This window comes from Hemiscyllium ocellatum, chromosome 17 (assembly GCF_020745735.1).
Source record: "Hemiscyllium ocellatum isolate sHemOce1 chromosome 17, sHemOce1.pat.X.cur, whole genome shotgun sequence".
Classification (NCBI taxonomy): domain Eukaryota; kingdom Metazoa; phylum Chordata; class Chondrichthyes; order Orectolobiformes; family Hemiscylliidae; genus Hemiscyllium; species Hemiscyllium ocellatum.
Genome location: NC_083417.1, coordinates 55,533,100 through 55,556,609, shown reverse-complemented (window position 1 = coordinate 55,556,609; position 23,510 = coordinate 55,533,100). Strand labels below are relative to the sequence as shown.

Sequence of the window (23,510 nt, the reverse complement as noted above, 5' to 3'; positions counted from 1 at the left end):
AACATCCTAATTTTAGTTGTTCCACCTTCAGTGGCCAGGCCTTTAATTCCGAGGGTCCTAAACTCTGGAGCTCTCTCCCTATATTTCTCAGTGTCTCTACCTGACTTTCCTCCATGAAGACACTCCATCAAAACTACTCTTTGACCAACGTTTGATTATTGGAAGAAGCATCTTCTTATTTGCCTTGGTGGGTTTTTTTTATTACTAATCTCCTCATGAAGTCCTTTGTTTCATTTTACTAGTTTAAAGACACTGTATGAATATAACTTGTTCTTTGATGAATTATTCCAACTAATTTTAGACTGAATTAATAATTCCTTACTGCTATAACTTTTACATATTACTGATTTTTATTTGTTAATTGATCACATTTTGAAGTAATAATCTGTGGGTTTACCTTATGAATAGAATTTACTATTTTATATACACCACTGAGATCATTTAAAGTTCTAACCCAACAACATCTTAACACAAGTTGTTCTTATTCTTTTCTGTATCCTCCCTCTCAATGTTTTTTGGCACGATGACCAAAACTGACTATAGTACCTTGTGTGGTCCAGTACAGTGTAACATTTTTGCACAGCCTGTGTAGACGTCCATGTTACTGTTCTAGCTATCTATAAGTTAGAATTCCACTTCACTTTTCAACTTCAATTGGCACACTGTCTCGGTGTTAAAAATGGCATGTCTAAAGCTGTTTATCCATTTCTAGTTACCCTAGTATTAATTTCATTCATTGTATACAGCTGTCTATCAATGATTCAGGCTAAACCTAACATTTATTATCCATCTTAATTTCTTTATGATATGTCTATTCAAACTAGTTGATCTGTACTCTTTTGAAAATCTTTTACTGCATCCACTACAAAACCTTATTCCCATGTCTATCCTACAGTTTGTTTGAGTATTCACGTTTTCATATAGATTAGAAAACTAGAGGACTTCTTTGCAATACCGCTCTCACCAGTGAATGCAATCTCCTCTGCACTGTCTGACTTTACCAACACGTATTGAAAATTAACTTGGGACACAAAGACACTGTCTTGCGGTAATAAACCCCAACAGCCAACACTTTAAGTTAAAAAAGCTGTAAGTAAGTTTGGAGGCCCTTTCTCAGGGAGATAGGCTAATGTGGGACCAGATTCTAGAGGTGGGCAATATGACTGTCAGCTTACAATCCTGCCCCAAGGTGTCTCAAAACATTTTCAAAAAGAAAGAGGATTGCTAATGGCTGAAGAAAAGGCAAGACCAGTTCTTCTGGTAAATAACTAAGCAGTTTGACGCCTGCTTGGGATCACATGACTGGCTTTGTAGGGTCAGAGAGGGACCTGTGACAGGGGAATACCTGAACTGGCTACCAATCCCTGTACTGGTCTCGTCCAAGTAACGTGGAAAATAAAGGTAGGTCCATACAGGTGAATTCAACAAAAGGTGTGATGAGCGACCCAGAATGGCCTCTTGGACCCCTTATTGTGGCTTTGGCATATAAATAATTAGTCAGGGATAACGTCTATGACAGTAAATGTAATTATTCTCAATATCGCAGATTATAAATTACAGATACATAACTGACATCAAGGATGTGAGGTTTCAAACTCTCTGCTTATTACTGTTTGAGTAGTTTTCAGCATTGTCCACAAGGGTGCAGTGATGGTTTCGACTTATCCTTACAATGATCTTGAATTGTGGCCAGACCATTGTACAGATGTTCCAGTAACATTACTGGTCAGCTTGCATTTACAAAGTACTCTTATTTGTGACCCAATATAGAAATGACAATAATATAGAACCAGAGTTAGTATTTATCGTTCAACGGCCATTAGCATCTGCCATCCAACAATCACTACCCTCCCCCCCCCCCCCCCTCCCCCCAACCTGTCCCATCACAATACTAAGCCCCAGCTCCAGGGTTTCAGCACAGACATCTCACTCCCCTTCACACTCAATCTCTTTTCACAAACATAGATTCAAGGGCTTATGCCCGAAACATCGATTCTCCTGCTCCTTGGATGCTGCCTGACCTTTTCCAGCAACACATTTTCAGCTCTGATCTCCAGCATCTGCAGTCCTCATTTTCTCCTAGTTGATTTTAACTTACTGCGAATCCTCTTGCAAGGATGCCTTCCTTGAAGAAGCTCTCTTCCTCCCTCTACAAGGATCTCAGTGAGTCCCTCTCTCACTGCACCCCCCAGGTCATCTCCTCTGCCCTGAAGCTCTTCCACGTTCTCAAACAGACTCGCTACCACAGCCACATCTCCTTCCTCAGCACCTGTGTACGGAACCGACTGACCCCTGCATGGACTCCGGACTACGTTCAGACCAACAATTCCTGAAGAAGGGCTTATGCCCAAAACGTTGATTCTCCTGCTCCTTGGATGCTGCCTAACCTGCTGCGCTTTTCCAGCAACACATTTTTCATCAATACCACAAAACAGGATAACGTTACTACAAGTGACAACTCAAAAACAAAAGAATGAATGATACAAAACTTTCTCATCGTAACTCCAAAAAGTTGATTCTGTGCAGTTTCTTTTTCAGCTTGGATCCTTAGAAAGATCATCTTCACATATCTGAGCAGCGCACGTGTTCCCAGGAATGGCAGGCAGTGACCAGTGGGGTACCGCAGGGATCAGTGCTGGGACCGCAGCTTTTTACAACATATATTAATGATATAGAAGATCGTATTAATAGTAACATTAGCAAATTGCTGATGATACAAAGCTGGGTGGCAGGGTGAAATGTGATGAGGATGTTAGGAGATTACAGGGTGACCTGGTCAGGTTAGGTGAATAGTCAGATGCATGGCAGATACATTTATCCACATTAAACTGCATGGTTATCCAGTTTGGTGGCAAGAACAGGAAGGCAGATTACTACCTAAATGGAGTCAAGTTAGGTAAAGGGGCAGTACAAAGAGATCTGGGTGTTCTTGTACACCAGTCAATGAAGGCAAGCATAGAGGTACAGCAGGTAGTGAAGAAGGCTAATAGCATGCTGGCCTTCATAACAAGAGGGATTGAGTATAGAAGCAAAGAGGTTTTTCTGCAGCTGTACAGGGCCCTGGTGAGACCACACCTGGAATATTATGTGCAGTTCTGGTCTCCAGATTTGAGGAAAGACATTCTGGCTATTGAGGGAGTGCAGCGTAGGTTCACGAGGTCAATTCCTGGAATGGCAGGACTATCTTATGTTGAAAGATTGGAGCGACTGGGCTTGTATATCCTTGAGTTTAGAAGACTGAGAGGGGATCTGATTGAAACGTATAAGATTATTAAAGGATTGGACACTCTGGAGGCAGGAAACATGTTTCTGCTGATGGGTGAGTGCCGAACCAGAGGACACAGCTTAAAAATACGGGGTAGACCATTTAGGACAGAGATGAGGAGAAACTTCTTCACCCAGAGAGTGGTGGCTGTGTGGAATGCTCTGCCCCAGAGGGCAGTGGAGACCCAGTCTCTGGATTCGTTTAAGAAAGAGTCGGATAGAGCTCTCAAGGATAGTGGAATCAAGGGTTATGGAGATAAGGCAGGAACAGGATACTGATTGCGGATGATCAGCCATGATCATAATGAATGGTGGTGCAGGCTCGAAGGGCAGAACGGCCTACTCCTGCACCTATTGTCTATTGTCTATTGACTGGGGCTTCCTCCAGGATTTTAGGCTGCGCCTGATGGCTAGGTTTTACTTTTCGCTCAATTCCTGTCATAAGTCCGTCCCTCCAGACTTTTCCAGCTCTGGGAATCTATTTGATGGCAGTGGAAGCTCTTGGTTTGTTGTCACTCCCATTGGATCTGTCATTATCCAGAACAAGAAGCCTGGCTCATGTGAATGGTGTAGAATACAGTGCTACTTGGATACCCTCCCTAAAGCCAAGCTTCTCCCTCCAATGTATGCAGAAAAGGTCACTTTGAGTTGGAGAACTTGTTCATTTTACTAGCTTTAGTTTTAGGGAATGGGGTGGAGACAATTGTTTCAGTATGGGACAGCCTTCTGTCTGTATCTTCACCAGGCATTTATTTACATTATATACAAAAGGACCCTTCTGTCCTAAACAGTCCCAATTCCAACCTTCTAGCAGAGTCTCTATCATATAGCTATTGAGCTCACAGCTACATCGCAGCATTCCTCAGAGACTCATCTGCATACTAATTACAACCTATCTCTACCTTATTCCAAGCCTCGGCTGATTATTTGTCCTAAGAGCTCTAGGCTGAACAATCACTTATATCAGTTGGATGCTGTGTTTTGACTTGGTTAATTGTTTGCTGTTACTGTTTGCACGCTGAACGTGCAGAGTCCTCTTGTTTGTAGCTTTGCAAATGTACATGGATGTGATTTTAAAATCTAGTCCATCAAAAAAAAACCTGCAGAAGGAAATATCAATTTTAAATATATGTACTTTACACTTGGAAGCTCTGATATAGAGCTGACATTATATGTTGCACAGGGAAGCTTGTTTATCCTAAACTACACAATTGGATCACCTTGATTCAAAGGCATAGATTAGTGCATTAGGGAATTAATAGTGCAAGAATGATCAAACCGATAAGTTCTAAAAAAAACACAGTATTGGTATTATTTCATGTCTGCAGGGGTTGGAGAAAGGTATATGAACTAATTGTGTAGTAATTGCTAGATAGGAGTTTTACAGCAAACACACAAATAAATATAGAGAAATATAAATACCAACAATGTTCCACAGGAATTGGTGATGGGTCAACTTTTGTTTGTCATTTATTTAAATGATTTTGATGAGAATACAGAAGACATAGTTAATATGTTTGCAGATGACACCAAAATTGGTGATATAGTGGACAGTGAAGAAGGTTATCTAAGATTACAAAGGGATCTTGATCAATTGGCTAAATGGACTAAGGAGTAACAGATGGAGTTTAATTTGGATAAATGCAAGCTACTGCATTTTGGTAAAATAAGCAAGGGCAGAACTTATACAATAAAAAGGAAGGGCTTTGGAGAGTGTTGTAGTACAGAGAGGCTAGGGGTTCAGGTACATAATTCTTTGAAATTTGCATCACAAGTAAATGACAGATAAGAAGATGTTTAAAGTTAAAAAGCTCACAACACCAGGTTATAGTCCAACAGATTTAATTGGAAACACACTAGCTTTCGGAGCAACGCTCCTTCATCAGGTGATAGTGGAGGGCTTGATCCTAACACACAGAATTTATAGCAAAAATTTACAGTGTGATGTAACTGAAATTATACATTGAAAAATTGATTGTTAAGCCTTTCGTCTGTTAGAATACAGTGATAGTTTCATTTCTTTCATGTGTAAATCACAAAATCTTTTTTTAATAGTTGCATTCTTGGGTTAGCTGTTAACAATGGTGATAGCTAGATAATATGTTAAAGGTGTTGGCCCCCTGTGTTCTCTGTCTATGCCATGTGTTTAGATTGATTCTAATCTAAAAAGTGAGATAAGAGTTTTACATAAATTCATGCAGTTTTTGAGCTCAGAGTTCACCTCCCACCTTGTACATGGCAGGTACTCATGTGACTCAGCCAACGTTGTCTACCTTATACATTGCAGGCAAGGTTGCCCGGAGGCATGGTACATTGGGGAAACCGAGCAAAGGCTACAACAATGGATGAATGGGCACCGCACAACAATCAACAGACAGGAGGGTTCCCTCCCAGTTGGGGAACACTTCAGTGGTCCAGGACATTCGACCTCGGACCTTCGGGTGACCATCCTCCAAGGCGGACTTCAGGACAGGCAGCAGAGAAAAGTGGCCGAGCAGAGGCTGATAGCTAAGTTGAGCATCCATAGGGAGGGCCTCAACCGGGACCTTGGGTTCATGTCACATTACAGGCGACTACCATTGCACTATACACACACACACAGATATTCCTATACACACACACACACACACACACACACACACACACACACACACACACACACACAGCCACAGGTACACACAGACACGCACACAGACACCCACACACACCCTTATAGACACACACACTCGCACATGCACCCCCTCAAAGACTTAAGATACGCACACACACACACTTTCTCATATTCACAACCCCTATCCCAGACAGACAGACAGACACACACAGACAGACAAAGACCCACATGCACACACACATTTTGTGGGGTGAATTTGTATTTTCAGGGTTACATTGTACTTTGCTCAAAAACTGCATGAATTCATGTAAAACTCTGTTATCTCACTTTTTAGATTAGAATCAATCTAAACATCATGGCATAGACAGAGAACACAGGGAGCTAACACCTTCAACATATTGTCTAGCTATCACCATTGTTAACAGCTAACCCGAGAATGCAACTTTTAAAAAAAGGTTTTGTGATTTACACATGAAAGAAGTGAAACTATCACTGTATTCTAACAGATGAAAGGCTTAACAGACAATCAGTTTTTCAATGTATAATTTCAGTTACATCACACTATAAATTTTTGCTATAAATTCTGTTATGATCGAACCCTCCACTATCACCTGATGAAGGAGCGTCGCTCCGAAAGCTAGTGTGCTTCCAATTAAACCTGTTGGACTATAACCTGGTGTTGTGTGATTTTTAACTTTGTACACCCCAGTCCAACACCGTCATCTCTAAATCAAGAAGATGTTTAGCACACTTGCCTTCATTGCTCAGACCTTTGCATATAGGAGGTGGGACACTATATTGAGGTTGTACAGAATGTTGGTGAGGCCTCTTCAATAGTACTGTGAACAGTTCTGGATGCCTGTTATAGGAAGACTACTATTAAACTGCTTAGGATTTGTAAGAGATTTCCCAAGATGTTGCCAGGAATGAAGGGCTTGAGTTAGAAGTAGAGGCTGGATAGGCTGGGACTTTTTCAGTGGCGCATCGGACGTTAAGGGGTGACCTTTTAGACGTTTATAAAATTATGAGAGGTATAGATAAGGTGAATGGCTGATGTCTTTTCCCTAGGGTGGGGAATTTCAAGACTAGGGGGCATATTTTTAATGTGAAAGTAGAAAAGAAATGAGAGAATTTTATTTACGCAGAGTTGTTCATGTGTAGAATGAACCTACAGAGGAAGTGATGTACGCTGATACAGTTACAATGTTTAAAAGACATTTAGATAAGTACGTGAATAAGAAATGTTGGAGGGATATGGGCCAAGCTCAGGTGGGTGGACTAAGTTAGTTGAACTGAAGGATCTGTTTCTGTGCTATATGATGTATGACTCTATATAGCAGCAATTATAGGTGGAAGTAGATTTCCACTCAACTTTGTTACCCTATGTGAAATATTTCTATTAGTATGGAAGCAATGTAAGGTTTAAGATCCAGCAAGAATGATCCACATCATTCTTTAGTGGAAGTGAAACATTGGGATCGGGGGCACTTGTCATAGGTATTAAATATTTTCTGCTGTGTCCTCCCACCAAAGCAAAACTGAGATGCAAATCTAGAATAAAACATTAATATATGCTAGGTCAGAGTAATGGCTTCATCAAAATTGAAAAGTTTGACCATAACTTTTCCAATTTAAGTGATCATTTATTTGATGAAGGGTGGGTTGTATTTAAGTAATGAAGATGATTGGATAAATTCCCTTAATTGCCTTCTATCAGAAATGAGAAAATATTTATTAGTTCCTGGCCACTTTTGAAAAGAAGAGAAAACATGTTTAGAAAGCAAGGTTTAAAAATGGAAAGCAAGCAAAGTGTAGAGGAAGAGAACGTATCTGTTGATGAGAGTATAAATGGAGGTGATTGAAAGGGAATACAAAATAGTGATGAAAACAGGTTATTACTGAAATGTCACTCTATACAGCACTTTTCCAAGATTATGGTGCTGTATAAATGATAGTTGAAGTTGATGGTATAGAGCTTAATATTTAAAGTAAAAGTGAACACGGAGTGAAATTTAATCCAGGAATCAGGGATTTTCTTGCCTGCTGGCTGGAGCAACAGCCTTGCCTCACCTCCATTGGACGAGACTCATTGTCTTATTGCCCATCAGGCACTTGTAGTATCAGGCCATCTCTGGGTTGTAGGGCCCCATGAGTAGAATCCCATTAGCTTTGAGCTGACAGCCACTCGGACATCAACTCTCCCTTATGAGCACCATGAGAAGTGGCAGACACTGGCAAGGGCTAGGATTGCCAAGGGACCCAGGCTGTACATGAGGGAGGGTGTCATGATTACAAGGCAGGGGTTGCTGACTGAGGGGAGAGGGGTTGGAAGAAAGCGTAGGGAAGCCAGGTGTCAGAGATAGCCCCTCCTTCCCTGAGCAACCTGACAGGCGGGTGCCGTTACCTGCAACAGTAGGATGATTCTGTTCAGCCAATTACCCCACATCCAATGAACAAATAACACAACAGGATGCCAACGTGAGTCAGAACGTTGGAAAAACAAAGACAGATTCCTCTTCCAAATACAATAAAAATATATAAATGCTCCACACTAGCAATGCATACTGCTGCAGCAACTATTCTGCTCCAACAACATTCCCCAATCAGCCATGAGAAAATGGCCAGTTAATCTATAATGATTAAGCATTATCTGTAGAACAAAAGGACAACAGCACTAGTAGGGGGGCAGTCGTAAATAAAGTAGTGGACATGAGTAGAACATTTAGTACTGGGATACAAAAATGCTTGTGGAAGCATTTGTTATCAACAGAAAGAATGCCAGGGTTTTGGATCTTTTCTGCCTGAGATTCTGGCCATTGGCTTTTGTACATTTGGTTACTGACAAGCTTGGGTTGTTACCAGTTCATGATTAGAGTAAATGGCTCTGGTTTCAGGTATTTGTTGATATGCCAGGGATAATAAACAGAAGTCCTGTCTTTGGTCTTTTCATTGGCTACTGTGTCGACCTGTGTCTCCATGGACACTGCACATCTTCAGGAAATGGGAAAACATCCAGCTGAGTTTTGGATTTTAACTATCGAATGCATTTGTTAAATAATTGAATTTGCAAGTGAATAACTGGATACATATGTATTTATACATAAGAATAACTGTACTTCTCCAAAAGAAAAAAATATTTAATAACTATTTTATAGTTGACTTTTATATTTTTTTAACTATGAACATGACCAAGGCTATCTAATATAATGCTATCTTTATAAATGGAGGCAGATATGAATTTTAAAAATAATGTGTGGGTTGTGACTGGGCCACTATTTATTGCCTGTTCGTACTTGCCGTTAAGAAGGTGGTGATAAGTTGCCTTTCTGAACGTCTACAGTCCCTGATTAATTGAATAATTCTCTCAAAGAATTGGCACAGGTATGGTGAGCAAAATACTCCCCTTTTGTTGCATTGTCCTAAAGCAACCATTATAATAGATGGGACTTTAACACAACATTTCTAGCCTAGAGTTAAAGACACCATTACTGTGCCACAAGTCCCACTAGCCATTCTGTGGTTACAGAATTGGGAAAGGAATTTCCAAAGTTCACATCAGAGCCATCCCGTGAGCAGAACCTGTAACTACATCATGTCGGCTGATGGCAAATACAAGTGAATCCTGACAAAAGGACCAAAAATCATGCAGATGGCAGACACACTTTAGGCAAGATTTTCAACATTTCAGTTGTGAGAATTAACTCATCTCTGCAAGTTCCAAAGCAGCTCTCTGATGTAGCAATCTCTGCTCAAAACCCCTTCAACAGTTACGGATTTAAGTAGCTGCCTTCCGTCACTCATAGATAACTAAACAAATCACAGACTCCATTCTGACCTGACTTTTTTTCCGTAGCTTTCAAGATGCTGAATGAAATCTTCACAACATTTGTATCAGGTTCACAATGCAAAGAGTCTGCAGATTAATTGGTCAAACATTTGGCAGATGGATTACAATGTGGGAGAATGTGAGGTTATGCTGTTTGGCAGGAAAAATAGAGGATCTAAATTTTACTTAAATGGAGAAAAATTGCAGAAAGTTACAGACCAGAGGGATTTGGGAATCCTTGTCTATGAATTGCAAAAAATATTAGCCTCCAAATTCAGCAAGTATTGGAAAGGCAAATGGATTGGAGTGTGACGATAGGGAATTCTTGTCAAGTGCGTCTTGACCAGAGGCACTAGTCAGACCATGATGGAATACAGTGAACAATTTAGGACCCCAGATCTAAATACTGTAACTGAAGGCAGGGCCAGAGAAGGAATACTAGGTTGATTCCAGGCATTAAATAGATGGTCTTATGAAGAGAGGTTGAGTAGGTTGGGCAGACCCACACAGGTGTTTAGAAGAATGAGAGGCAACCTTACTGAAATGTACAAGACTGTGAGGCAGCTCGGTAGGACTTTTAGCCCAGCGTAGGAAAGTCTAGGACCAGATGGCATAATTTCAAAATTAGGGTTGTATGTTTAAAACAAACATAGAATACAGAACAGTGCAGTGTAAGCCCTTTGGCCCTTGGTGTTGTGCTGACCTGTGGAACCAATCTGAAGTCTATCTAACCTACATTATTCCATTCTCATCCATAAGCCTATCCAATGACCATTTAAATTCCCTTAAAGTTGGTGAGACTACTACTGTTGCAGGCAGTGGTTCCATGTCCCTACTACTCTGAGTAAAGACACTAACTTTGACATCTGTCCTATATCTATCACTCCTCAATTTAAAGCTATGTCCCCTCATGCTAGCCATCACCATCCAAGGAAAAAGGCTCTCACTGTCCAACCTACCTAACCCTCTGATTATCTTAAATGCCTCAATTAAGTCACCTCTCAACCTTCTCTCCAACAAAAACAGCCTCAAGTCCCTCAGCCTTTCCTCATAAGATCTTCCCTCCATACCAGACAACTTCCGAATAAATCTCCTCTGAACCCTTTCCAAAGCTTCCACATGTTTCCTATAATGTGGTGACCAGAACTATACACAATACTCCGAATGTGACCACACCACAGTTTTGTACATCTGAAGCATGACCTCATGCTTCCAAAACTCATTCTCACTACCAATAAAAGCTAACGCACCGTATGTCTTCTTAACAACCCTATCAATCTGGATGGAGTAAGTGAGGACTGCAGATGCTGGAGATCAGAGCTGAAAATGTGTTGCTGGAAAAGCGCAGCAGGTCAGGCAGCATCCAAGGAACAGGAGATTCAACATTTTGGGCATAAGCCCTTCTTCAGGAAGAAGAAGGGCTTATGCCCGAAACGTCGAATCTCCTGTTCCTGTTCCTGTTCCTTGGATGCTGCCTGACCTGCTGCGCTTTTCCAGCAACACATTTTCAGCTCTATCAACCTGGATGGCAACTTTCAAGGATCTATGTACCTGGACATAGATCTCTCTGCTCAAATACACGATCAAGAATCTTACCATTAGCCTGCATTCCTGTTACTCCTTCCAAAATGAATCACCTCACACTTTGCCACATTAAACTCCATTTGCCACTTCTCAGCCCAGCTTTGCAGCTTATCAATGTCTCTCTGTAACTTGCAACATCCTTTGTCACTATCCACAACTCTACTGACCTTCGTGTCATCCGCAAATTTACTAACCCATTCTCTGGGGAGAATTTCTTTTCCGAGAGGATGGTGAATCTGCGGAATTCTTCATGACAGAGGGCTTTAGAGGTCAGATCATGAAGTATATTCAAGGCTGAGATAGGCAGATTTTTATCTGTGTAAGGGAATCAAGGGTTATGGGGAAAAGGCAGGAAAAAGAAGTTGAGGATTATCAGATTAACCATGTTCCCATTGAATGGTAGAACAGAACTGACGGTTTAATGGCCTACCTCTACCCCTGTGTCTTCTGGTAACATAATCTGTTGTTTAAACTCCTTGAGTGAAAGGAACTGCTATTGATTTAAACCTCGATCATAATGTTTCAAACTTCACCACAAATGTTTATTTCTGGGGAGATAAAAATAAGCAGTAATGAAACATGAAAAATTGATGAGAAAGGGAAAGTGACTGAGCGAATACAAGTTTTATATGTAAATATAATTGTAAATGTTAATTTGTAAACAAAAGGCCCATAGAGTATTCAACTCAATTAACAAACTAGATCTGACTCATGTATAATGAATATTGAAAATAACATATCAGTTTAATTTTAAGGTGAAACATGAATGCTGGAAAACCTGCAAATGATACTTATGCCTTATTGTTAATTTGAAGTGTTTAATGACTGTTTTGACACGACTCACAAGATTTGGTTTTCTGAGACAGTGATTGTTTGGTTTGTATAATGGAACTACCATCAAGCCCTTAAGCAGGGTGTACATTTGTTTTGTCTGCATTTGTGTCTGAATTCGTTAAAAGGAAGTAGTTGTATATTTTAAATATCATATCACTGAGCATTATTAATCCCTGCCTGAGTTTTCTGACTGATAATTCACCTCAGCGTTAATTGTACCAATGAAGGCTCAATTTGTCAATTCTTGGCTGGAGTTCTAACATCAAATGGAAGATGTTGCATTCAATAAAACTAGAAAGGACAGCTTCTTTATTGGATAAGAACAGAGAAAAATTTGGATTGTGCAGCAAAATTCATTCTGTAAATCCCAAGTTTCAAACTTCCTTTTGGACAAAACTTTTTAAAATTTATTCATTTTTCTATTCTTAGAAAAATGTGGTGCTGCATGTGAAGTGAAGGATAAAAGGAAAGCAAGAGCAGTGAGACCCAAGGATATAAGTGGACAGTCACTGAAGATGGCGTGTTGAGGCAGCATTAATAAAGCGTGGATTAGCGGGGCTCCATGAATAGAGGCATACAGTACAATAGGAAAAGTGTGTGATGACCCTGCAAAAAGCACTGGTTCAGATACAGAAGGAATGTTTTGTCCAGTTCTGGACATCACATATTTGGAAGGATGTGAAAACATCAAAGAAGGTGCAGGAAAGGTTCACGAGGATGGTTCCAAGAATGAAGAACCATAAAACATAGGAACACAAGGATGCTTTTCAGCCAACAAGTCTGCTTCACCATTCAGATAGGTCATAGCTGACCTGAGAATCCTCAATTCCAGTTTTTCACCTTGTCTCCATAACTATTGATTCCCTTCAGATTAAAAATCTTTTGGTGTCAACTTTGAAAATGCTTAAATACCCAGCCTTGACAGCTCACTGCAGTAAGGAATTCTACAGATTCAATTCCCCCTGAGAGAAGAAATCCCTCCTCCTCTCCATCTTAAGTCTGTGATTCCTTATACTACCCATGTGGGAAAACCAACCTTTTCACATCTACTGTACCAAGCTGCCTAAGAATCTTGAATGTTTCAATAAGGTCATCTCTCATTCTTCTAAATTCCTCTGCAGCAGGTTTAACCTTCCCAACCTCTCCTCATAAGACTTGCCCCCATGTCTGGAATCAACCCAGTGTTTTTTTACTCTGGACTGCTAAAGAATGATAACATGTTATGTTACACTAGACCTTAGGGAAACAGCAGCAATCCTTCAGACAGGGTTCTAACATTGAATGGTACTGAGGAAGGATAGCCTCAAGAGCTTCAGTGCCTGTTGTGAAAATGTAGTATAGTCAATCAGAGAGATAATGATTAAATTAATCAATATATTGATTAACATGAATTTCTGATTACAATGAAGTATCACACTTGGCATCTGTGTGTGCTCAAAGGTTTACCTACTCATTTCCCTTCCAATATGTCTAAGTGCAGTCCTGGGGCCTGTGGGTAGATTGGAGGGAGCCTGTCCTATAGTACAGACTATGGCTGTGAAAGTTTAAGCATAAGACCTCAGGGATGTTTGTGGCTGGAGGGCCAAAAGACCCTGGGATCATCCTGCCGAGGCTGATGCTTCTCAGCTTGGACTTCCTCAGGGTTGGGAATCACATGCAGATGGAAGGTGGAGGGGCCCAGGCACCTCTGGAGTGTCCTGAGAGGAAGCTTCTGGGATGTCTCCCTCTCCTTCAGGTCATTGCATCCTGGCACTCCCCCTTTCTCCTTGTAAAGAAGGAGCACCTGAAGTGAGGTCAAGTTTCCTCATCCTCCCTGTCACTTTGTTGTTGACACTGAGTACCAGTGGCTACAGTGAGATAGAACCATTCGGAATGCATGTCTGGCAGCCACTGAGTATCCTGCTGTGCCTGGCTATTCACCGCAGCCACCAACCTTCTCATCAAGGCACCCGAATAAACACATGCCAGAAGTAGTGTGGAACTGATAACACTGGTGAACTTCTCCCAACTTCGATCCAGTTTCTCAAGTGTCTTCAACAAACCTCCTCCTCCATCTATTTGTGAATTAGCAGGAGTTATCAATAGATGATACAGTGGGGAATCGGCTGAGCAGACTCCTGGTCTCCAGCAAGCCTCTGAGAGCTGTTGGGTTGGGGAAATTTCTTCCTCAGCCAGATGTGGAGACATGGCAGTGAGGTGCTCACCACAATGTGCTCCCATGTCTAATTTTGAGAAAGTATCCACGGAGGTACAAGCATTTGAGGGAGGGAGAGGGTATAGGAGAAAGCCCTGCCGGGGCATTCTCTGAGGGACGTTGTGGCTTCTTCCTCATGGGTTGGAGGTGGAGCTGATGACTTGTAAGGGCAGGTCTGCAGAAGACAAGAGAGTTGTACTGGCTGGGATAGAGGCTTGAGTTTGTTGAGCATCCACTTACAGTGGTGGTGATGGGGGAGCAGTGCAGCACATCATAACTAAATTGCTGGGACATGGAAGTCTTGGTATTAGTACATGGGTGACCATGGTCCTCTCCTGCGAGCTCAAGGATTTTCTCCTCACACAGGATGAAGAGAGGAATGTTGGCCACCATGAAACCTGTCTTAGTCCTTTCAGGTCTAGCAAAGCTCATTTCCTCCTACAATGAGACAAAAGGAAGGAGAGATTGAGTGAGACAAAAGGGGCTGACACAGCTGTTATTTTTAGTGCAGGAGGAGGAAAGGTGGTCAGGTTGTCCGAGTGGGTCAGTAGGAAGTGCATAGAGCAGGAAGGTTTAGTAGTTTGGGGTAGCTGAGAGCCATTAAGCAGAAATTCTGCAAGCAATAGCAAGAATGGTAGATCATGAGCCTTGGTGGGAGGCGAGTGCAGCAGCAGAGTTTGAACGCATGTCACTTGATTTGATTTGATTTACTATTATCACACGTACTGAGATACAGTGAAAAGTTTTTGTGTGCTTATGTTTCCAGACAAATCATAACTTACAGTAGTACATCAGGGTAATAGAACAGAATGCAGAAAATAGTGTTGCAGCTACAGAGAAGGTGCAGGGAAAGATCAACTCTCATATGAGAGATCTGTTCATAAGTTTGGTAACAGTGGGGAAACTGGATCGAAGTTGGGAGAAGTTCACCAGTGTTATCAGTTCCACACTACTTCTGGCATGTGTTTATTCGGGTGCCTTGATGAGAAGGTTGGTGGCTGCCGTGAATAGCCAGGCACAGCAGGATACTCAGTGGCTGCCAGACTTGCATTCAGAATGGTTCTATCTCACTTGAATCCGTTGTATGTGTTTTCAAACTTTTGTAACTTCTGCCCAATGGAAGAGGGTGGAAGAGAGTATAACTGGGGTGGGACAGTCTTTAATCATGTTGACTGCTTTCCGAAGGCAACGGGGAGTGTAGACGGAGTCAATGGAAGGAAGGCTGGTTTATGTAATGGGCTGGGCTACATTCACAACTCTCTCAGTAACTTATTACAGTCTTCAGCAGAGCAAACACCACACCAAGCTGTTATGCATCAGGATAGGATGCTTTCTATGGTGAATCTATAAAAATTGGTAAGTCTAATTGAGGACATGCCAAATTTCCTTAGCCTGCTAAGGAAGTAGAGGCGTTGGTGTGTTTTCTTGACTGTAGTGTTGATGTGGGTAGATTATTGGTGATATGTTGCAGAGGTAGCTGAGAGGAGATGGTAGAAAGGCCTGATGCCATGGTTTACTCTGGAAGCCCTGAGGACAGAAGACCACCTTCCTCCACTAACCCCTCCAGCATGACCCCAGATCTCTGTCAGCGAAGTAATTCCCCCTCTCAGGCAATCTCACCATGAAGGGCATTTCCAGCTTGCAGCATTTGAAATGGTACATAGTTGAGGTTTAAATATAACCTCAAATATTGGTGAGACCTCTGCTGCCACTGAACAAGAACACAGTGTAAGAGAGTGCCACCTGCGGAACGTTTCAGAGAGCATCTCTGGGACACATGCACTAAAGAACTCCACTGCCCTGTATCCGGACACTTCAACATCACCATTCCCACACACCCCACCCACCCAAACCCACTCCACCAAGGACATGCAAGTCCTGGGCTGCCTCCAACCCCAAACTCTAACCACCCGACGCCTGGAGGAAGAACACCTCATCTTCTTCCTTGGAACCCTCCAACCACATGCAATCAATGTGGATTTTACCAGTTTCCTCATTTCCCTGACCCTCACCTTACCCCAGATCCAACCTTCCAACTTGGCACTGTCCTCTTGAACTGCCCTACCTGTCCATCTTCCTTCCTACCTATTCCCTCCACCCTCCTCTCTGACCTATCACCTTCACCCCACCTTCATCTACCTATTGCATTCCCAGCTACCTTCCCCCTCAGCCCCCATCCTCTCCTCTTTATCTCTCAGTCCCCTTTCCCCACCCCCTCATTCCTAATGAAGAGCTCATTCTCGAAACCTCAACTCTCCTGCCCCTCGGATGCGATCTGACCAGCAGTGCTTTTCCAGTACCACACTCTTCAACTCTGATATATTTCTGAGACAGGATAGTAAGCAGCATGGAGGAGAACTTGGTGCTTCCATGTATCTGCTATCCATGACCTTCTAGTTGATAGGAGTCATAGGTTTGGAAGGTGCTGTTGAAGGAGCCTTGGTGAATTACTGAAGTGCATCTTGTAGATGGTACACACGATGCATCGGTTGTGAGTGTTGAAGGTGAGGGATAGGTTGCTTTGTCCTGGTGTTAATTTTCTTGACTCTTGTTGGAGCTGCACTTAACCAGATGGAGAGTATTCCGTCACACTCCTGATTTGTGTCTTGTAGCTGGTGGAAAAGACTTGGGGTATTAAGAATTGCAGAGTTCTCAGCTTCTGACCTGCTGTTGGAGTCACACTGTTTACTGTATATGACTGGTCCAGTTGAATTTCTGGTCAATGGTAACCTGCAGGACTTTGATAGTGGGGGATTCAGTGACATTGATTGTCAAAATATGGTCAGATTCTCTCGACTTGGAGGGGATCATTGCCTGGCATTTGTGTGGCGGAAATGTTGCTTGCTATTTGTCAGCCCAATTCTGAATGTTGTTCAGGTCCTGCTGCATTTGCATATGGACTCCTTTAGTATCTGAGAAGTCATGAATGGTGCTGAACTCAGGGCATGGTTAGGAACATGGGACTGGGATATCATAGCAATTACGGAAACATGGCTCAGGGATGGGCAGGATTGGCAGCTAAATGTTCCACGATACAAATGCTACTGGAAGGATAGAAAGGAAGGCAAGAGAGGAGGGGGAGTGGCATTTTTGATAAGTGATAGCATTACAGCTGTGCTGAGGGAGGATATTCCTGGAAATACATCCAGGGAAGTTATATGGGTGGAACTGAGAAATAAGAAAGGGATGATCACCTTATTGGGATTGTATTATAGACCCTCTAATAGTCAGAGGGAAATTGAGGAACAAACTTGTAAGGAGATCTCAGCTATCTGTAAGAATAATAGGATAGTTATGGTAGGTGATTTCAACTTTGCAAATATCGACTGGGATTGCCATAGTGTTAAAGGTTTAGATGGAGAGGAATTTCTTAAGTGTGCACAAGACAATTTTCTGATTCAGTGTGTGGATGTACCTACTAGAGGAGGTGCAAAACTTGACCTACTCTTGGGAAATAAGGCAGGGCAGGTGACTGACGTGTCAGTGGGGGAGCACTTTGGGGCCAGCGACCATAATTCTATTCGTTTTAAAATAGTGATGGAAAAAGATAGACCAGATCTAAAAGTTGAAGTTCTAAATTGGAGGAAGGCCAATTTTGATAGTATTAGGCAAGAACTTTCGAAGGCTGATTGGAGGCAGATGTTCGCAGGTAAAGGGACGGCTGGAAAATGGGAAGTCTTCAGAAATGAGATAACAAGAATCCAGAAAAAGTATATTCCTGTCAGGGTGAAAGGGAAGGCTGGTAGCTATAGGGAATGCTGAATGACTAAAGAAATTGAGGGTTTGGTTAAGAAAAAGAAGGAAGCATATGTCAGGTACAGACAGGATAGATTGAGCGAATCCTTAGAAGAGTATAAAGGAAGTAGGAGTATACTTAAGAGGGAAATCAAGAGGGCAAAGCGGGGACATGAGATAGCTTTGGCAAATAGAATTAAGGAGAATCCAAAGGGTTTTTACAAATAAATTAAGGACTGGGGTGAACACATTGCCTCAATGCATGCAAGCATTGTACTTATCATCACATGCACTTCTGTATGTATAAAATTAAGCCATCTTGTGGGACTGTTGAGTTTTATAGACTGGGAGGTGTTAGTCGTTTCATATGTAGGAGAATTTTATATTCAGCAGAGCTTGTATTTCCCCCAGAAGCAGGTTTTATAAATATTCCTAGCACAGTCGATACTGCATTAAGGAGGATGACATCACCCAGTTCGCAGTGCTGAGCCCGGCTGAACATTGTTGACCAGAAACATGACGGGGCACTGACAACAATGAGTGACTGCTCCTGGACAGCAAGACTATCATCATGCTCATTGTCAGTCCCTGAAACCAAACCAAATACAGTAGATCACCTCTAACCAGAGATTAAGATGGAAAGTTTCAAGATTGATGGCATATGAGATTCAAAGAGACAGTACAAATAAGTACCAATGTAGCTGGTCAGCACAGCATCTTTCATAACAACATTGGCAAGCATATAAATCTAGCTAATTTTACTATGCTCAGAAAGATAGGATAGGATGTTATATAATGGTAGCATTTGATTTCACTGTGCATTATATCCTCTTATAGTGATTATAAAGAGGTCAGCCTGCTGGAACGCTCAGAATATGAGTTCCCTGATTGAGGCCAACAATCTGGGTCAAGTCAGGGAGCCCAGGCTGACAGATAAGAAAATTAGTGTCAGGTATCCTGTTCAGTCCGAGAGCTGACTCTGAGGGAGCTGGATCAGTGTCAAGGACTGTCCATGTGTAAACAAAGGGTGAGGGGATGCCAGCCTCCATGGACTTATTTCACCTTTCTTTTAAAGAAAGTGCCAATTTAAACATCAAGGAGACTCAAAAATGAATTGGGATTTGAAACGAAGATTGAACAGTCCTGAAGGTTTGAAATGTGAGCACCTTCTCCAGGTAGGGTGCTGACAGAGTAGGAAGCCTGTCGCCTGCTGACACTGGGGACTGGGTTGCACTTTTCTGAGCTCTGACTGACAGCTTGGCGGTGAGGAACAGGCATTGGGTACCCCCGCTGGTCACATGCTCCCCGGGCCTGCCTCCCTCAATTAAAAAAAGGCGAAGTCTCAGTCCAGGGAGGCTGAGGGAACGAAGTCAGGTTGTGAGCTGCTGGTTGTCCGGGGCTGCAGGTTGTAACGACACATCGATAAACACACAGAGTCACTCGCCTGTTCCCGGGTTACAGCGAGGCGATGCCTTCCCTCCTCCTGCTGCTGCTGCTGTTACTGCTGCGTGCGGTGCAGGCTTCGCTCGCCAGCAATGGGACCTCGGTGGGGACAGAGTTGCTGCCAGGAGCTGGCCTCTCACCTCTGCATCGGCCGGAGCTCCAGTCAAGCCGGTCACCCGCAGAAATGCAGACCCCCGAGGGTCACCACGGACGCGACACTGTGGGCTTCGAGATAGTGAACTGGCAATGGGTTCATGTTCAAGGACCCTATCTGATTGCTGTGTGGATTCTGGTTGCCAGCCTGGCTAAAATCTGTGAGTAACTGTACTCTTGTTATGCTCAAAAGATTCGAGAGGCGATAGGTTCGTCTGTTCTACCCAGTGACCTTGTTGTAGTCAAAACTCTTACAGCCGCTGATCAGATCCATCCGTTCAAAGACTTCAGATATTTCAATACCTCTCCTGGGAGCAACTTTCCAGAGATACAGAACTGCAGCTATTAATGCAACCCTCCTGTTAACTAATTCAGTTCATTTTCATTTGTAGCGTTTAGTCTAATCCCTACAATTTAATTTGAGTGAATTTGACTGACACTGTTTGAGCTGTGCAATGTGTGTGTGAGGGAGAGATCATGTATGTGGATCTAAAGGGCTGTCAAAGTTCACCTGTTTGGCTGCAGGTGTTTGCATTCTGTGATAGCTGCTTGATAATGATGCGAATGCCAATGAGAGACTGTGATGCAGGGCTCTGTGGCTGTCAGGATTGACGAATGTGTGTACCTACATGGTATATTTGGAGTGTGTGCACTCTGGTCGGGGGGGGGGGGGGGGGGGGGGGGGTGCTGGGGATACAACTGCCCCAGACTGCAGATTAAATCCTAGAACAAAAATAATAGACACAGCACAGAAGGATTCAGCTGCAGTATGGCTCTCCATATGGTGCTTTCTTTCCAGTGTGATGAAATCATGGGTCTTTCCATTGTGTTCTGAACACCAAGACCATGGTTACTGGAACACATTGCAAAAAGAACACATTCTTTTTGAGGGCTACCTGTTGAAACAATTGATTTTACTGTCACAGATGTGTAAGGTTGAGAACTGGATGTGCCTCAATGTTCACTGGAAACGATTCAGCCGTTGAAGTTCTGGTTCCCAAAAGCAGGTAACACGGCAACCAAAGTAATGTAGAGTAAAAATGATCCATTTCTGTTGGAGACAGGAACATTTCAAGTAGTTTCAGAGGCTGAGATTTGTGAGGAATAATGGGTGCCTGGAGAAGTAATAGATGATACATGTTTTTTAAAACAAGTTGTTCTGTATCATTTCTCAGTAGGAAATATAGCTTCTCAATTTTTTTTACTCTTCCTGCAAAACCCTTGATGTAATGTTATAGCAACCATACACACATGAGTTCAGATCCTCTGACAGCATGATTTAATTAGACTGGTTTCCCCAAAGTGGACTTGATTGGGCAACCATGCATTTATGTACATTTCACATACCAGAGTTCTTCTAGGAACATGACTCAGTTATACTGACTTCCTCCCCCTCTCTAGCCCTGTTATCATCTTGACTATACTCTCTAGCTGTTGTTCCTGAACCTGTAGCTTTTCTTTTTTAATAACTTGTTCAGCAGTGTTATGACACATCTCTAGAGCTTGTGGGATTTGAACCCAGACCTTCTGGTCCACAGATAGGAGCATTACCATTTTGCCACATTCTCCAGACTTTATCCTTAGAAACAATTAGAATGGTGGATTGATTTGGATTCCAATATAAAACCCAAATGGAAATAGTCTTTAGTAGTTTTATAGTTGTCTCATTTGTTCAGATCCATGGGAAATTGCTATTTGATGCTCATTGCATTGTGTAGCAGATCTGCATAATCTGCCGTGTTTCATTGTTGCTGTTAATCAAATGAAGTGAACACAAGACTCAAACGAGTGAATATTAATGGATTTTTCTCTTTACAATAAGGTTAAGAGCTTGCAATCATTTGTATCCTGATCAGCCCTTCTGCTGTACTTTCCTAAACTCCATCTCACTCTTTGACCCAGACTGAGAAGCAGTTGTGTATGCACCAACAGCTTGTATTTTAAGACAGCACCTTTTGAAGTTGAGAAGTATTTCAGGTGCTTGATAAAATAAATCAGGCATAGACCGTGGGTAGAGGTAGCAACCTAGGGGGAGAAGCTTCTGGTTAGACTTGAGACTTATAGCATTAGTATTGTTCATTGCAAGAGTTTAGGACACTCAGCTGTTATAGTCATGAACATCATATTGTCTTTAGTGTCTTACATTTAAGAAAAATGCTACAACCCTTCTCGAATAGACTTAAGGAAACAAAAACAATATCTTGAAGGATGTATATGGCAGGGTAACTAGAAGTCTTACATCTGTGTTGTATAAGCTGTTGTTGAAACAGATGGATGTTGCGTATATTTTTGGAGGTACAGAAATTCAGTGAATGAGGATGGTTGCCCTAACAACAACAGTAGGAGAAATGGAATGGAAAACATTGAAAATTGATTTGGGGAAGAGGAGATTTAGTGCTGGAGGATATTGTAAAGAGTTAAGGAAGGTCAAAGCTATGGAACGTTTTGAAGATGAATAAATGGATTCATTGCAGAAAAGAGATCATGGTTTGGATGTTAGTACCATGTTGATGGGCATGTTGCATAGGGACACTATGTGGCTGATGAATAACAAATCACTAATGATTTTTGGAACATGGTGGAATTAACTTCACTGTAGAAGGACAAAGCATTATAGGTGATGCACTGGTTACATTTGGATAGACAGCAATGGGACGTAAGGAACATAAGGTGGCTATGAGGAAAGGCATAGGAACAGGAGTGGGCTGATTAGCCATTTATGTCTGGTGCCCATTCAAAAGGATGATGGCTGATCTTTGGTGTATTGATTTTTCCCATACCCCTTAATAACAGAAATTAGGATGGAGGAGGAGGAATAATAGAATGTGTTGAAGTTCATGCAGAAATCAAGAATGAACAACCTGCCATAATTGCAGTCAAGTTATGATCGTAACCAAGATGTCTGACAATGGACAGGATCAAAAAGACTTTCGAAAAGAGTGCTATGAAACATAGACATAGAGGTGGTACTAATGATGTATTTGTGAATCCTACAGAGCAATATTCAAAGATTGATTGGACTGGCCAGACTAGCGGAACTGAATTTCTAAGGAGGCTGTGGTGATAGCAGTTTGTAAGTGGACGCATTACCTGAACAAAGCTGCTAATGAAGTAGTACAATTTGAAAGGTGGTCTTGAAAATGGAAAGCTTTGATTAGGTGATTGATTTTGTGGATTCTGCTTGACTTCAGCTGGATTTAGGGGACAAAATTAAAATAATGGGATTCAAATGAAGGATAGGTGTACTTGGCAGTGTGATCTTAATAAGCAACCGGCAGCTATGGCTAGACTTGAGGTCTAGTTCAAACATTAGACTTTGTCAGATATGGTTTTCATTCTATGACCTAAGTTTTCTGATTTCTAACCACAATTAATTTGATTATTCCTGAAACAAATCTTGTATTTTGTAGATAGTCCCTTCAACCTGTTGCATCTGTCAAGACTAAAGTGTGATATCACAAGACAACAGGGAGACAATTGTTGGCTATGTTTTCTGAGTCTTTCCTGATTGGTTAAGTGTACTAAATGACAAGATGATAATACAACAGATTAAGAAATCTGCTTTCGAAATATTTAACATCCAAATTCCTTAACTAAATTGAATAGAGATGTTTAGGCTGGTGGTCTTTTGCAGGTGCAGTACGTGGGATCTGGTGTGTGTTGGTTGCTCATGGAATTTCCATTCAGAGTTGATGAACTATAATCTGAGCTACAGACACTGCGACAGATGGGAGAGGGCACCTGGACACTCTTTCAGGAGACAGTCACATCCTTTAGATTAATAGCATCAAATTTGGTTCGTGGTCAGGGACGTAGCATGACTACAGGAGTGGCAGGTATAGAGATCCAGAATTTAGCTTTGGAGC

The 23,510-nt window shown here is 42.0% G+C and overlaps 1 protein-coding gene across 2 annotated transcripts in view; it reads left to right on the top strand.

Annotated features, from left to right (window-relative positions):
- Positions 1 to 19,412: 19,412 nt before the first annotated feature.
- The window catches only part of slc9a5 (solute carrier family 9 member A5), a 265,787-nt gene continuing 261,689 nt past the window's right edge, over positions 19,413 to 23,510 (top strand). For both annotated transcript variants that reach the window (XM_060838184.1, XM_060838183.1), the window contains exon 1: positions 19,413 to 19,805. In XM_060838184.1, coding sequence (XP_060694167.1) covers positions 19,517 to 19,805 — 289 coding nt within the window. In that variant the 5' untranslated portion in view covers positions 19,413 to 19,516. The remainder of the gene's footprint in view (positions 19,806 to 23,510) is intronic.